The sequence below is a fragment of the Amblyomma maculatum genome, chromosome 9 (assembly GCF_055883805.1).
Source record: "Amblyomma maculatum isolate TAMU_Amacu chromosome 9, ASM5588380v1, whole genome shotgun sequence".
Classification (NCBI taxonomy): Eukaryota; Metazoa; Arthropoda; class Arachnida; order Ixodida; family Ixodidae; genus Amblyomma; species Amblyomma maculatum.
In genome coordinates, this window is record NC_139352.1 from 59,355,879 (window position 1) to 59,370,382 (window position 14,504).

The 14,504-nt window shown below is 42.4% G+C and overlaps 1 protein-coding gene across 1 annotated transcript in view; it reads left to right on the plus strand.

The window, feature by feature from the left end:
* The first annotated feature begins 1,981 nt into the window (after window positions 1-1,981).
* Window positions 1,982-14,504, plus strand: part of LOC146179148 (uncharacterized) — a 30,032-nt gene continuing 17,509 nt past the window's right edge. Inside the window, exons 1-4 of the mRNA XM_084578819.1 lie at window positions 1,982-2,133; window positions 10,027-10,243; window positions 10,619-10,767; window positions 13,680-13,797. Coding sequence (XP_084434945.1) covers window positions 2,068-2,133; window positions 10,027-10,243; window positions 10,619-10,767; window positions 13,680-13,797 — 550 coding nt within the window. The 5' untranslated portion in view covers window positions 1,982-2,067. The remainder of the gene's footprint in view (window positions 2,134-10,026; window positions 10,244-10,618; window positions 10,768-13,679; window positions 13,798-14,504) is intronic.

A 14,504-nucleotide genomic window follows, 5' to 3' on the forward strand; every position in this document is an offset into this window, starting at 1 on the left:
AACCATGAGAACAAGGTGCAGTGTATGTATGCCCACGGAACAATTTACACAGCTGCCAGTTTAGGCTGACTCGAAAGAGGGTCATGAGAACTGCTTTTATTCATTTGTTACACATTCAGAACGTGTATGTGATGTATATAAAGTGCTCACTCTATCCCACATGTAATGTCTGCTCTGTGAACGAGCTGCTAGTGGCGGTACACAGTCTGTGACATGTATGCCATCTAACCACCGCGTTTGCTGCCTACCCCTTCTCCGGTGACCCTCAACCTTTCCCAACATCAAATCTTTCTCCAGCAATTCCTCTCTTCTCATCAGATGACCAAAGTAGCTGAGCTTTAACTTTAGAATTTGACCCTCCAATGAGCAATCAGGGTTTATGGTCGAAAATACCGACTGATTTGATCTTCTGGCAGTCCAAGGAACTCTCAATTCTCCGCCTGCACCACAATTCAAACGCGTCAATTCTTCGGCGGTCAGCCTTCTTCATAGTCCAACTCTCGCATCCATACATCACAGCTGGAAAGACCATAGCACGAGTTATACGGGTCTTGGTTGGCAGTCTAATGTCTCTCTAGGCGGTCAAGGCTAGCCATGGCTCTCTTTCCCAGAAGCAGGCGTCTCCTAATTTCATGGCTGCAGTCTCCTTCCGGGGTAATCTTGGAGCCCAAGAAGAGAAAATCTGTCGCAGCTTCCACTTCTTGTCCCTTGATGCTCCAGGACTTGATAGGGCAAGACTCCATGATCTTTGTCTTTTTAATGTTCAGTTTAAGCCCAGACTTTTCACTCTCTTCTTGTAAGCGCATCAGAAGTCTCTTGAGTTCCACTTCACTTTCTGCCATTAAAGTGGTATCATCCACATATCCAAGGTTGTTGGTACGTTTTCCAGCAATCTTCACTCCAGCTGAAGACTCGTCCAGACCGGCCTTCCTCATGATGCACTCAGCATATAGGTTAAATAGGCAGGGCGACAGTATGCAGCCTTGTCTCACCCCTTTCTCAATCGGAAACCAATCAGTAAGACCATACCCAGTTCCGACTGTGGCGTCTTGCCCTTCATACAGGTTCCTGAGGAGACGGATGAGGTGAATTGGAATTCCCATCTCTTGGAGAGCTTGCCACAATCTGCTGTGATCTACGCAGTCAAACGCTTTTGCATAATCAATAAAGCAGAAGTAGATGGGTTTCTGGTACTCTCTTGCTTTTTCCATGATCCAGCGAAGGTTGGCAATCTGGTCTCTAATTCCTCTGCCCTTGCGAAACTCAGCTTGCACGTCCGGAAGCTCCCGATCCACATACTGCTGCAGCCTACCTTGGAGGATTTTCAGCATCACCTTGCTAGCATACGAAATAAGCGCGATCGTGCGGTAACGATCGCGGTAGTTGGAACAATCTTTGGCACTGCTTTTCTTTGGAATGGGGATGTAAACTGACCTCCTCCAATCCTGTGGCCACTGCAGGGTTATCCAAATTTGCTGACATAATGTGTACAGAATGTTAACAGCATTGGCAATATTGGCAAAGGTCAAACTGCAGCCTAATGGAAAAACACCACAAGGAAGAGGACACTTCCTTCCAGTGCCTCATGTCCTTCTTTCCAACAGCCTCATGTCCTGTTTTCTTCCTTGTGGTGTTTTTCTGTTAGGCTATAGTTTCACCTTTAACTTGTGGTTCTTTTTCCATTAGAATGTAGTTTTACATTTGACGTATTGGCACTTATCTGAATCCTATTTCAACATAATATTTTGTGGTAATGAGCCCTGTTTTTGTACTAGTGCTAAAGGCGCCTATTTTGCATTAAATCTCAACAAACTGGTATTATTATTATTTGTTTTGTCTTCCGCGCGAAATGGCACGCAGGCAAAACTGCGTTCGGCAACAATGAGTACAAATATTAAAAGAGAGAGGAGGTGTGAAGCCACCGCCCATCCATATACCTTCTCTCTGCATATCTCTCCACTACCGCGCGGAAAAAAATATAAACAAGAAACCACGTGCTCGCTGCTGGCTGATTGCAGCACGAGAGTTCTCGGATGACAGTTATGCTTATGGCGATAAGAGGCTGCAATGCCTCGAGTCGATTTCTTGCCCGCTTACGAGAATTCTGGCTCCTACACGAGAATCTACCGCGGCGTAAGTATATATCGGCTCTCTAAGATAAACTCGAAGCGCCGGTTGATACGGCTATTATAAGATGAGTGGACACTCGGTATTTGTTCCTGTATCAGGTTGGCCTTCGCGACTACATGTTGCCGGCATTGTGCCCAAAACCTTCTTCTTCCTTCAACATGTCGCGACGTTGAAGCAGCGGTACTTTCGCGAAAGTTGTAAAATTATATAGTTTGTAGCTGGCACTGCGACAAATTCGTCGTTGCGTGTTGTAGTACGTGATGCGGAGTGCGTTAATTGTGCATGGTTCGCCTAACCTAGATCTGAGGGCGGCGGCTGTACGCCGCTTTTGGTCAACAGGCATTGATGCAAAGCGTAATACTTCTCGTTGTTTCAAGAATTTTCGCGCTACGATATACACAGATACACAAGAAAGCAGGAACCACGTACACAAGACAAGCGCGCTTGTCCTGTGTACGTGGTTCTTGCTTTCTCGTGTATCTGTGTATATCGTAGCGCGAAAATTCTTTAAATGGTAAACCAACTAGCCCCCATTGCTGCTTTGCTTTCTCGTTATCGCGTCCGGCCGCGTCAATGTAATGTGCAGCCGCATTAATTATTCGAAAGTAGATCAAGCAATTTCCTTCGTACTAACAGGCCTGCTATCGGTACGATTTGGTGATTACTCAGCAAGTGCCGGATATGCTTGATGGGTAATACCAGGTGACATGTTGACCTTTGATGTGCCTCGACCGCACATGGTAAGTGCTAGATGCTGTAGTTTTTGGTAGACATGTTTCTCACACAAAAATACTCACTGTGATAAAATCGGTCGCGCGCAGACATTCGTTAGGAATAGCAGGAGGTGTATATGAGTTACTAACAAGCCGCGGTCAGGAGTACGCTCTGAAGCACTCCTGCGACATTAGTTTTTGGTCGGTATTGTCTGAAATGGAAAATTATCTGGTCAGATTAGAACAGTTTATACCTTGCACTAGGTCTGCATAGCCAAAATATAGAGAATATTGATATCATGGCAAGTTTCGTATGTCCCGATGTTGCAAACCGACCAGCATCAAAGGCAGCGTGATCCTTGCATCACCTTAGACTATTTGACATAAATATTGAATGTTGCCACTAAATATTTTATACATACTTGACTGTAGGATGCACCTTAGGATGAAAACAGTCAGTAAATGACATTACCACATTCTCTTCCCACAGTCCAAAAGCAAGGATGTAAAAAAGGTTACGTCACTTCCCTAATGTGCATCGGTCTGACATATTTAGAGAGAGCTATAAATATAATGAAGTCAAATAAAATATAAGTATATATGGGCACATTCCTCTTGCACTGGTCATTGTTTATTGAAGTGTCATGTCTCTAATGTTACATGTCATACTGGTAGAGAAAAGATATTGTCACGTATGTCCTGCGGTGGTCCTGTATTGGAGGAAGATGAGGGGTTGCAGGAGAAACTGAAGAGGAAGCTGGTTTGGCTCGATCTGGGTGTGCTAACGACCAGTGCATCTAACGACAACAACAACAACCAGTGCATCTAACACCCGCCCTGTAAATAAACTACGTAACAACTGTAGTGGAGTGTCCAGGTATCGATCACCACGGTACCTCTCCTACCCCGTCGAAGCAGAAGGATAGCTGGGCTACCCCTTCTACGGACGGAGATGGCACAAGCAGATGTTCCGACGCAGCCAATGCCAACAGCTCAACCGACCACCACACAGCCCTATCGGGAACCCCGGCACTTCTATGGCAAGCCTGGGGAAGACGTGGATGACTGGCTCACCCACTACAATCGGGTGAAACTGCTGCCATACCGTCAGCCACTGCTTCTGATGTCTCGGCCTTCCTCCTACGGTCCATCATTCTTCGACATGGGCCTCCTCGTGTGCTAATAAGTGACTGGGGGCGGCAATTTACGGCAGAAGTTGTAGAAGAACTTCTTCGTCTCTGCTCATGCTATTTTCGCCATTCAACTCCTTACCACCCACAAACAAATGGCCTTACCGAACGCACCAATCGTACGCTTAGCAATATGCTCGCAATGTATGTCGATTCCCGCCACAAAAGCTGGGATGAAGTCCTTCCGTTTATAACATACGCATTTAACACTGCTAAGCATGAAACGACAGGCTACGGTCCTTTTTTTCTTCTTTACGCTCGACTTCCACGAAATACTCTGGACACATTTTTACCTTTCTCGCTCCCAGCTGAAACTTCATTAGCGCATACTCTCTCTTTGGCTGAAGAAGCTTGCCGATTCACTAGACTTTGCACTTTAGCCTCCCAAGAACGCTACAAGCAACGCTACGACAAGCGTCACCAAGATGTTAATTATGCCCCTGGTGACTTGGTGTGGCTTTGGACGCCGTTGCGTAAGCGCGGCCTGTCCCAGAAGCTGTTGCACCAGTATAGTGGTCCTTTCGTTGTGCTGGAACGCATCAGAGCAGTCAACTTTGTAGTCTCTCGCCTGACCACCCATGGTCGTCGTTCTCGAAACACTCAAGTAGTTCACGTGGCCCGCATGAAGCACTGCTATCAGCGTGACGAACCTTGACTCGCCCGGCGGGCTTTGTCTGCGAAGGGTACAGTGTTACGCATGTCCTGCGGTGGTCCTGTATTGGAGGAAGATGAGGGGCTGCAGGAGAAGCTGAAGAGGAAGAGGAAGCTGGTTTGGCTCGCTCTGGGTGTGCTAACGACCAGTGCATCTAACACCCGCCCTGTAAATAAACCATGTAACAATATATATATCTGTTGCTGCCCCATTGGATGGTTCAGTGGTTAGGGCACTTGACTACTGAATACAAGAACACTGGATCGGATCCTGGCTGCAGCAGCTGCATTTTGATGGAGGCAAGGTGCTCGTCTGTTGTGTGATGTCAGTGGGTGGTCGAAATTTCTGGAGCATTGTGCGACGGTGTTCCTCGTAGCCTGAGTCGCTTTGGTACGTGAAACCCTAAAAATTAAACCAAACCGTATGTGTTGCCTTTGTGCATTGATGCTCAACTGAAACTGTGTGAAGTCCACATGAAAGGAAAACATGAGCATGATGCAAGAAAGTAGAGACTGCTAACTTCCCTTCAGAACATTCATGTTGGGCATATATCCTTTGTACAGTTTGCAATCAAAACTGTAATGAGTCAACTATTTTGAGAAGACTTGTTCAAGTACGTGTTGATCTGTGTATTTAAATCTGCATAAATGTGTTCACTTAAAGAATTCGTCTAATATTGTGTCTAGGCCATTTTTTTCTCAAGTGCTGCTTTGTGCCATGAAGGATAAAATGAAAATAGGCTGCACGTGTTGAAAAGAAAAATATATGTAGCAAATGGAACCTGGATTACCTTTGCTTGGAATGCTATTTCACAAGCCCAGAAGACACACTCAGTCACGCTAGACCGGTTACGGAAGTATGATCAGCTATCTGATGTAATAAATTGCCTACAGCACCTAAGCATAAAATGTGTTTGTTCTATATATGCTTTTCAGGTATTACTTAATTGTGCAAGGTTGTTTTGTGAAGTACTGCCATGGGGTCTTGATTTTTGCAAAATCTTTAATTTTAGAAAATTTGGTATCTTTATTTTTTTGCTGTTGGAGTTCCTCTCTGCTCATTGAAACACTGCAGCTGAAGATATTTCTTTATCAAGGAGTAACACAAAGTTTGGAGTTCAAAAGTCTGAAAAAAGGATACTTTAATACTACTAAACCAAACTTTAATAAACTTGACAGACATGAGTAAAAAATATAATAGCAAAGGCACGGCATAGTGAAGCGTTATATTTTTGTGAACAATGAATGAAATTACTGTAAGAAAAAGGTATATATATATATATATATATATATATATATATATATATATATATATATATATTCTGAATATTGTTAACGAACATGACTGAGAAAGGAATGAATTATCAGAGCAAATTTCATATCAGTTGAAAAGTCATTTTGCATAACTTCTGAAAGTTACGATCATAATGGTCATACTTGGCATTCAGTCTTCAGGGGTCATATTTGTACATTTGGTTCTCTCTAGAATGCTCATGAAGTTGTCAGATTTTAAGTAAGATTTTATCTCGCTTTGCCATAAAAAAAATTAAAAAAAAAATCATATTTCACAAGGTCTCAGTTTTTTATTTAGGCAATGAGGCTCCTGCAAAAACTGCAAAACACCAATATGAGAGTATTCTTGAGTGTTCAAAGGGACTCTAGGGAAAAGCTTGGTCTTGCAAGTGGCAGGCAGGGTTGAATGATGAGACTCTTGGTGGATGTTCAGAAGATTTAGCATAAATCGGAAGGGACGCACACAGAACAAATAATAGTAAGGGACATTGCCTCGAGACATTAAGCTGAAATAAAAAGATACATTGTTTCTTAGAAAATTCTAAGAAATTGAGTGTGAATTCTTTTTCTGCCTTTTAATTCCAACGTGTCAAGGCTGAGCAAGATACTTCGAAAAAGTATCTTCGATACCGATACTCGATACCCTGAAAAATTGTATTTCCGATACCGATACAAGATACAGGATCGAAATCGAGTTTCGATACAGATACTCGGCACTGAATCGACGGTACTTCGATACATCACTGAAATCCTAACATAATAAAGGTGTTAATGCGATTGGTGGCATTACGAAATTTTACCATGCTTTCTAGAATCTATATAGTGTAGTTTTTCTGAAAGGGCTTCAATGAATACGTTAGCATGGAGTTATTATTTGGGCAGCTGTCCTTGTCTGAACTTTACATTGAATTGAAGCCATGGTTACAATTAAGCGATTGCTTCTGCAAGTAGCCTAGTGAATTCTTTAAACTAATAATCTTCATGCGAACCGCCCTGTGAGCTCTTGGCTGTAAATACAGATATAAAAGTGCAACCTGCGTGCGTTTGTAGAACTGAGCAGCTATATTGCCTTTAGTGCGATAACAAACTTTTGAAGCTCTGCATTTTGTTGAAAGCTAGAAGGAAAACAAGAAAAATTATATGGCTGAATGTTTAGCCAGGTAAGAGCGCGATGTGGGTGTGCTAAAAGTGACGCAAATGAGAAAAGCCTCTCTACATACGCACACGAGCACACTGCAGTGTTGTATTAGATGAAGATGCCTTTTAACAGCTTGTGAGAGTGAACCATAGCCGTGTTGACTCGAGCATCCTGGAGGTAGTTAGGAAACTCGAGGATCACTAGCGTTGCTGGAGAAGTACGGCTGGTTGTAGATAAAAGATAGAAGTATCTTTATTAACAGAAAGTGGCTAATATGGTGTCAATCAATTTGAAAATTTCAGAAATTAAAGTTTTTTTTTAAGATAGAGATATCTGTACAAGTTTTATTCAAGGTTTGCTCAAATGTATTTTGGAAAAAATTGTTTGACCGCATAATTTGTTATTCGAACTATACTGGAAAATTGCATTCATAGCTTTCATGTCGTGCATTTCATAAAATTTTAGACTTAATATTTTTCCGAAAAAAAGTCTAGTGGAACCCTGTTCCCTGTGCAGTTACAAAGGATGTATTTGTTTTCCGTCAAACGCCGTAACTACAAGAACATGGTTAGCCGGCTGCATCATGGTGGACTGAGGCCTTAGAAGCTTGTGTTCTTGCCGCCAAGCAGAGCCAGCACATGGAGCCCAGGGGTTTTGGGAAGGGTTACTTACTGCATCCGACACCACACTTTGGACACTGCTTGACGAGAATCAAACGCCACAGAGACGTACAGGGGGGCGGATGGCAAAGGGTGGGAAGAGAAGCTAGGGGTACGTCAGTGTGCGTGATTCTTACTGCGTGTTCGCCTTAAGTTTCTGCTTTGTTCATATCTCTCGGTGTGTCTGTTAAAGGCTTAGCAACTTCGTGGTACGCACTCGATGCTCAAAAGTAAAGCACCTCGTGAGCACGCCTCGTTCAGTTTTAAAGAAAGGAAATCTGGAAATGTGGTTGACGCTGACGGGCCGGGGCATTTGTTGGGAACTCAGGCGGTACTACAAGACCAGCTGTTTCAAGGCCTGTACTACCGTCTGAGCAAGCGCCGTCAACCGAGTCTCACAGTGGTTTCAATATTTGAAGTTTTCCTTAGTATCAAGTATCTTCAAAATACATGATACTTTAAAAATGTATTTTCGATACCGATACTCCGATACTTTCCATTTCCAGCACACGATGCCTAATACCGATACATAAACTGTATCTAAGGATGGTATCGAAGATATATGTATCTTCGATACTGCCCATGACTGCAACATGTGATGAAAGAATTGAAAAGGACTGCTATCATACCTGCTGAAAGTGAATGGTGATGTAGCCCATTCTTGGAGACCTGTAAAAAAAAAAAAGGCAAAAAGTGTCTCAATGCACTGTTTGCACAGACTACCAATGTGTGGTGACATATGTATTTTATTTTGGACCATTTTTAAGCATACAAAGGCCCAACGTTTATTATAAGTAGCATTTTTGTGATCATTAAATGGTAATCTGTCATTGTAGGCCACCTTCACTTTCTTCTCGTAGTGTCCCTGAAAATCTGATCGTTTCTCGCTTGCTAGGTAGACAGACACAGTGCTCCAGTGTATTTGGTACATGGCGGCATGCTGTGCTCGTTCCTTTCTAAATTGTTTACAGCTGAAGAACTCAACGAAAATCATTTTTTCATTGTTATTAAGATATTGTCATCCTGCTGATCTCTATTTTTATTTTAAAGTATATTTGGTTGCTGCTGTCTTTATTGATGTTTTCATTTAGGCAGCCTGCGATGGCTGCTGTGTTGGGCGGAGCATGCTTTGTGTATATTTCTATTTAGAACAAATTTTTTTTGCGCTTGGATTAAAATTTAAGGAGTGCGACTCAGTTGTGACTTTGATTGGGTTCAGTGATTGGCGGGACCGAATTTCTGACACTAAACATTTGAGCAGAATGAAACTATGCTGTAAACTGACCTAAAACAATGTCTAAAAAAAGTGTTGGCACCAAGTGTTTGGTAGTGTGTTTTCTTATTTGTAGTGACGCATAAGTATTTCCTTCAAGCATGCTGTTCCAGCATCGGGACAATACATCTTTTACCTTGGGAGTCTATGACATGGTGCAATCCTCGTCTTTGCTTTGCACTGATTACGAGTGCGTGCCTTCTCGAGGCGTGTGAACCCGAAGTTCTGGCGTTGAGGCGCTGGCCCTACCTAGTTCGCTACCACTCTGTGGTCTTCTTTAACTTTCATCAGGAGTTTCCTCCTTGACAGGGATAATGACACATTATTCACCAATGGTTTTCAAATGTAATTTGTAGTTTAATTTCTTCTCTCATGCTCTTTCTGTTTTGGTTTAATAATTGGCAGGATGTCTTGAGTTCACCATAAGTCGTCACATGAGACATGGTAATAACTACAATAGAATTGCTGCTTTGGATTTTTAATTAAGATCTGAAATCCTCAAAAGTCGAGAGCTACGGCGATAGAAGCAACAGCCACTATACTGCAATTTTGTTTTCATGCCTCCTAATCTGTACTGAACATTGACATCATGGCCACTGTTCAGTTGTTGAAACAAAAACAAGAATAGCATGGGAAAGGAAATTATGCCTTTATGTGGGCATATATAGAACTTGTCTGCGAGTCACTCACAGTGATTCCTATAAATATACAACTACGCGGAATTTAACGCAGAACTGACACCAAAGGACAAGGACACGATACAGGTAATTAGTGCGCTTGTTACCTGTATCGTGTCCTTTTCCTTTGGTGTCAGTTTTGGGTAGTATATTTATATGGAAAACCAACTTGCCACTATTCCAACTGAATGAAACATGCAATTAAAAATTGGTGTGTATACTCCTTTTAGGTGTTTGTGCACTAACAATGGCACACGCTTTTTTATTTCACTGTTGCACGCTCCGTCTCTTGTTGTCTGCAGAGTGTCCTCTTCCTCAAGTACACCTGGCATGAGTTGTTGCTGCTGCTCTGCAATGTTATCAACGTGGTTGTTCAGCTCGGCATGGGCATCCCGTTGCTTCTCCAGTCAGCACAGGAGGTGCTTGTTGTGCCCGTCAATGGCACAACGGACAGTGGCACGCTGCTGGTGCAGCCATACGATCCCTTCGCCTTTGATGTCATCGTGCTGTTTACTGTCGGTTGGTCAGAGTTCTTGCCCTTGTTGTGCCCATTCCGTGTCGGTCATGACAAGCTGTATGTTTAGAGTGCAGAACTGGCCAATGTACCCCGCATGTCATGGATTGTAGCACGGTAGAAGCAGTTTTATGGGAAACTCTTTATCCCCAGTTGAGCGTGAAACCAAGGCTCGTGAGAAACCAATAGAAATTTTCCTTGTCTAGCGTGAACATGTTAGTAACGATGAAAGTGACGATGCAGTCAGTGACAATGATGATGATAGTAGCAATAGTGATTATGATGATACTAGGGATGGCAATGACGATGCAGTTAGCGAAAACAGTCCTGTAACGTGGCTTTCGCCATTTCTGCTATAATTTCTTCTTTTTGGCTTCCAGTATTTGGAGCTTGGTTCGGAGTGTCTGGAGTCCTCTTGGAGCACGAGTATGAGATTGCACTGCACGTGGCCTGCATGATGTTGGCGTCGGTCTACAGTGCCACAGAATACTTTGTCTGTGGAGATGGCTCCAACTCTTCACTCATTTTGGTAGGTAATCTCCCTGTTGATACAAATATATAGGGGACTCCAAGGACTAACTGAAGCCTGTCAGTGACGGTGGGTTGCTGCATTTCTATGGCAAAAGGGCTGCTTTCACTGAAAACAGAGTTTCTGTGAGTTAGAAAATGCCAAAAAATTACACTTAGCTATTGCCGCCAGTGCAAATTTTTAAAAACAGGCTAGAATGATGTCAGCACTGTTTTTTTAGTTGCACAACCTTTGTGCTAGGGCACGCTGCCATTCACATCTAGCTAAGAGTCACCGAGTCCTTTTCAACATTCTTGTCTACAGATTGGACTGGGTTACTGAAAAAATATGTTTCATTTTTAAATCTAGCTTCTTTAGAAGTAAATTATCTTTTGGTGCTGAACAAACATGAGCACAACTACAAAGGGGTAGAAAATTTTTACAAAAAAAAAAAAAGTTAAGTGGAATCGCCCTCATTGTTCCTTCTTGATGTTGCCCAGTATACTTTGTTCACTTTTTTTATTGATTCTTTTGTTTTAGAACCATTGCACAGTAAGACAAGAGCAGCTAATCTGTGTTCAGAAAGCAATGTTCCCCTTGCCTCTGCGGTTGGCTTGAGAATGTACCACAAAGCGTAGTCTTCAACGAGCTTGGGCTTTTTAGTGGCCAAAGAAGGCTGACTTAATATTTGCAGGATGGGTGTCAGTTGGGCACTACATATCCATGTTTTGTTACATTGAACTGGACGGCATCACCTTTCAGCACTGAGGCCTGACTGCCTAAGTGGCTCATCTATTGTTTAACCTGCAAATGCTTCGTTTTTGGTGTCTACAGGTGACAGTTTGCTTCCATCCATATTCCTTGGAATTAATTCTGAATGCACAGGCTTAGGGCACACATTAGGCCACAGCATTGCAGGCAGAATTTTAAAACACTGGCATACCTATTAAAATGACCACAGCACTTGAGCCGTCATTCTCTGAGCACAAGGGGCAGCACTGCTGCTTTTAAGCGCCTCTGGGTGATGTCTAGCATACACTTGGAATTTCATATGTAAGAAAAGAAGACTCAATTTTCCTAGTCTACCATCACTAAAAATGAATACAATGTTACCGTTGCTTTCTTTTTTTTCTTTTTTTGCTAAGTGAGTGTGTAGCACAAGGCATGCAGTGCAATGCTGCCTATGTAGAAGGACTCGTCCAGTGGTTACCAGTCTACGTTGGACGCAGTGTGCAGCAATCAGACCTAAAACATTTGTTTATATTGAGCACCGGAGCAGGGTGTCGAACCGGAATTTTTTCAGGTTTGGTTCGGGTTCAGGTTCACGCCTTTCAGGTTCGAGTTCAGTTTCGGCTTCGGAGACGTCGTCTCATAATTCTGAAACCTTGGTCAAGCAAATTGCCTCTTGGCGTCGCATCACATTCTGCTGCTATGCACATGCCATGTATTTCGTTGCGACATCGTCAAATGATAGGAAAATAAAAGTATTTGCGTGATATTTTTTTAATGATTCGTCATTTCTTTTTTGAGTTGTACATGGTTATATATTTATTCATCTAAATATGTAACAACTTACGAATTGTATGCTGTTAATTCACTGCCTAGGACGGTTCTCGAATGCGTCAGCGTTCTCTATGAGCGGCGGTATTGTGCAGTGCAGCGGCCAAACGTGTTTGGGTGAAACAATAGCCCGACACCAGAGATTGATGCTATGCATGTGCCAATCTATTTTTCTTTTTTCTTGTCATCTTTCCACAATGCAGGATTTTTCAATAGTTGTGATGTTTGCAGTGTGCAGTGGCGCTTAGGAAATAAGCGAGGAGAGTGCTTTACAAGCAGCGGTAAAAGAAAAAAACTATGAATGTATGTCGCCAGCAAAAGTGGGTCAGAACAGTACTGCAAACCGGTTCGCAACGGTTTCTCCGATTTGTTCCGGTTTGGGTTCGGTTACAAAATGGTGGAAAAAAGTTCAGGTTCGTTTCCAGTTCCAGTTCGACACACTGCACAGGTGTGATTTTACATTTCTCCTCCATTAAACCTCTTCTGGTCTAGCTGGTCAGGTTTGAATTCGTGACTCGTGCTGAGTGGAAGTTGGCCGTAGCTAAGGCTCCTAATTTTCTGTGACAGAAAATTTCAAATTCCATGAATCAAAAACCTAAGACCAGCAGTATTCCTATGAGATCGGTAATATGCATTTATAAATCTGGCCTGCCATGCAGCAGCGGATGCTGTGCCGCCACTTCTAGCCTTCCTGCTTCGTGTTTTCTACTGTGCAGTTCTGTGCCCAGCGGCCCTTCTTTCTTTTTTCTACTCCTCATAGCTCTTTCACTGCCTTCTCTTCTTTCTCAACTGTCTGTGTCACCTTCGCTTTGTAGTGATAGCAATTTTCTCACCAGTGTGTGCCATGCACTTCACATCAGTTGCCAAAGGCCATCTAGAACTCTGCTTTTCTTCACGCCTTGTCAGCATAATGGGTGAGCTTGCTGTGGACACCTCAAGAGTGGTAGAAAAAAAGAAATGCCGCATTTGTAGCTTGGTTCAAAATGTAATGTCAGGTGCATTCTGAAACATACAATTGAAGTTAAAAAATTCATGTTATATTTGCACAAATATGGTAATATTGCTTCTTGTTTTTCAAAAGAATTCAGGCAATTAAATTATTGGGATTGCCATCATGCTATGACTTCTGCTGATGTTCACATTTGCACTACCATCAAAAAAATGTGGCTGCTAACACAATTCTTCCAAAAATTCCAAAATCTGCAATTTCGCACGGAATTGCAGAAAACTAGAGACCTTGGCCATGGCCACTAATCTGCAGCAGAGGGATACTTTGTCAGGGTTGAGGGCCTTGTATATTACATTTCCTAGAATTACTAATTTCTTGAGAAGAGTTTGCACAGAATTATTATTATTGTTATTATTTTTTGCAGTACCGGGCACTAGTGGCTGCTACAGTGACGAGCATATCGGCAGTCCTTGCTACCAGGACTGTCTTCCATCCAACCTGGACGGAATTTGTGCTCGTTGGAGTCTCTGAAGGAATGATTGGTAGGACCTCGTTTCCCTTCTTCCTTAGGTTGTGTTACAGGGTGCTGTCTTGTTTCAAACATGCAAAGAAGCAACTTTAGTATATAAATTACATGAATCATGTTTTTGTATGAAAAAGGGGTCACCGATCTTCTTTTCTCTCTTTTTAGAGCCGTTGTTCATGTCCAAGAAATGCTGTTTTGTTTATCAGGTTTATACAATGGTGTGTTGTCTTTGTTGTCAGCATGAGCATAAAGGAGTATTGGTCTAAAGAGAGCATACTCTAAAGGAGAATGAGCCACTTAATTCTGAAAAGGAAGCCAGGAATACTACTTACTATATTGTTTTCATGCCTTATCTATTTCATTTTTATAGGAAAAGTAATGTTTAGTGCTACATAGCAAAAGTTTTGTAGCTTTCTTGGTGTCATGGTACTGTACAAGAATTATTAGAGGGGCCCAAGCAATGAATGGAGGAATGGTTGCGAGCGCATTATGCCAGGCAGTGTGATTAAAAAGTATAATCGTTATCAATAGAGAGGTGTGTTGTCATCCAAGCCATCCGATTTGAGTTCAGAACATCACTTATGTAAGAAAAACTGAAAAAAAAAAAAAAAAAAAACCAATTCCAGTCCTAGGGAACAAAAAGGAAAAGATAGACCTAGGGAGCAAAGGGGAATAGATAGACCCAGGGAACAAAGGGGAAAACACAGACTTGTAGACAGATAT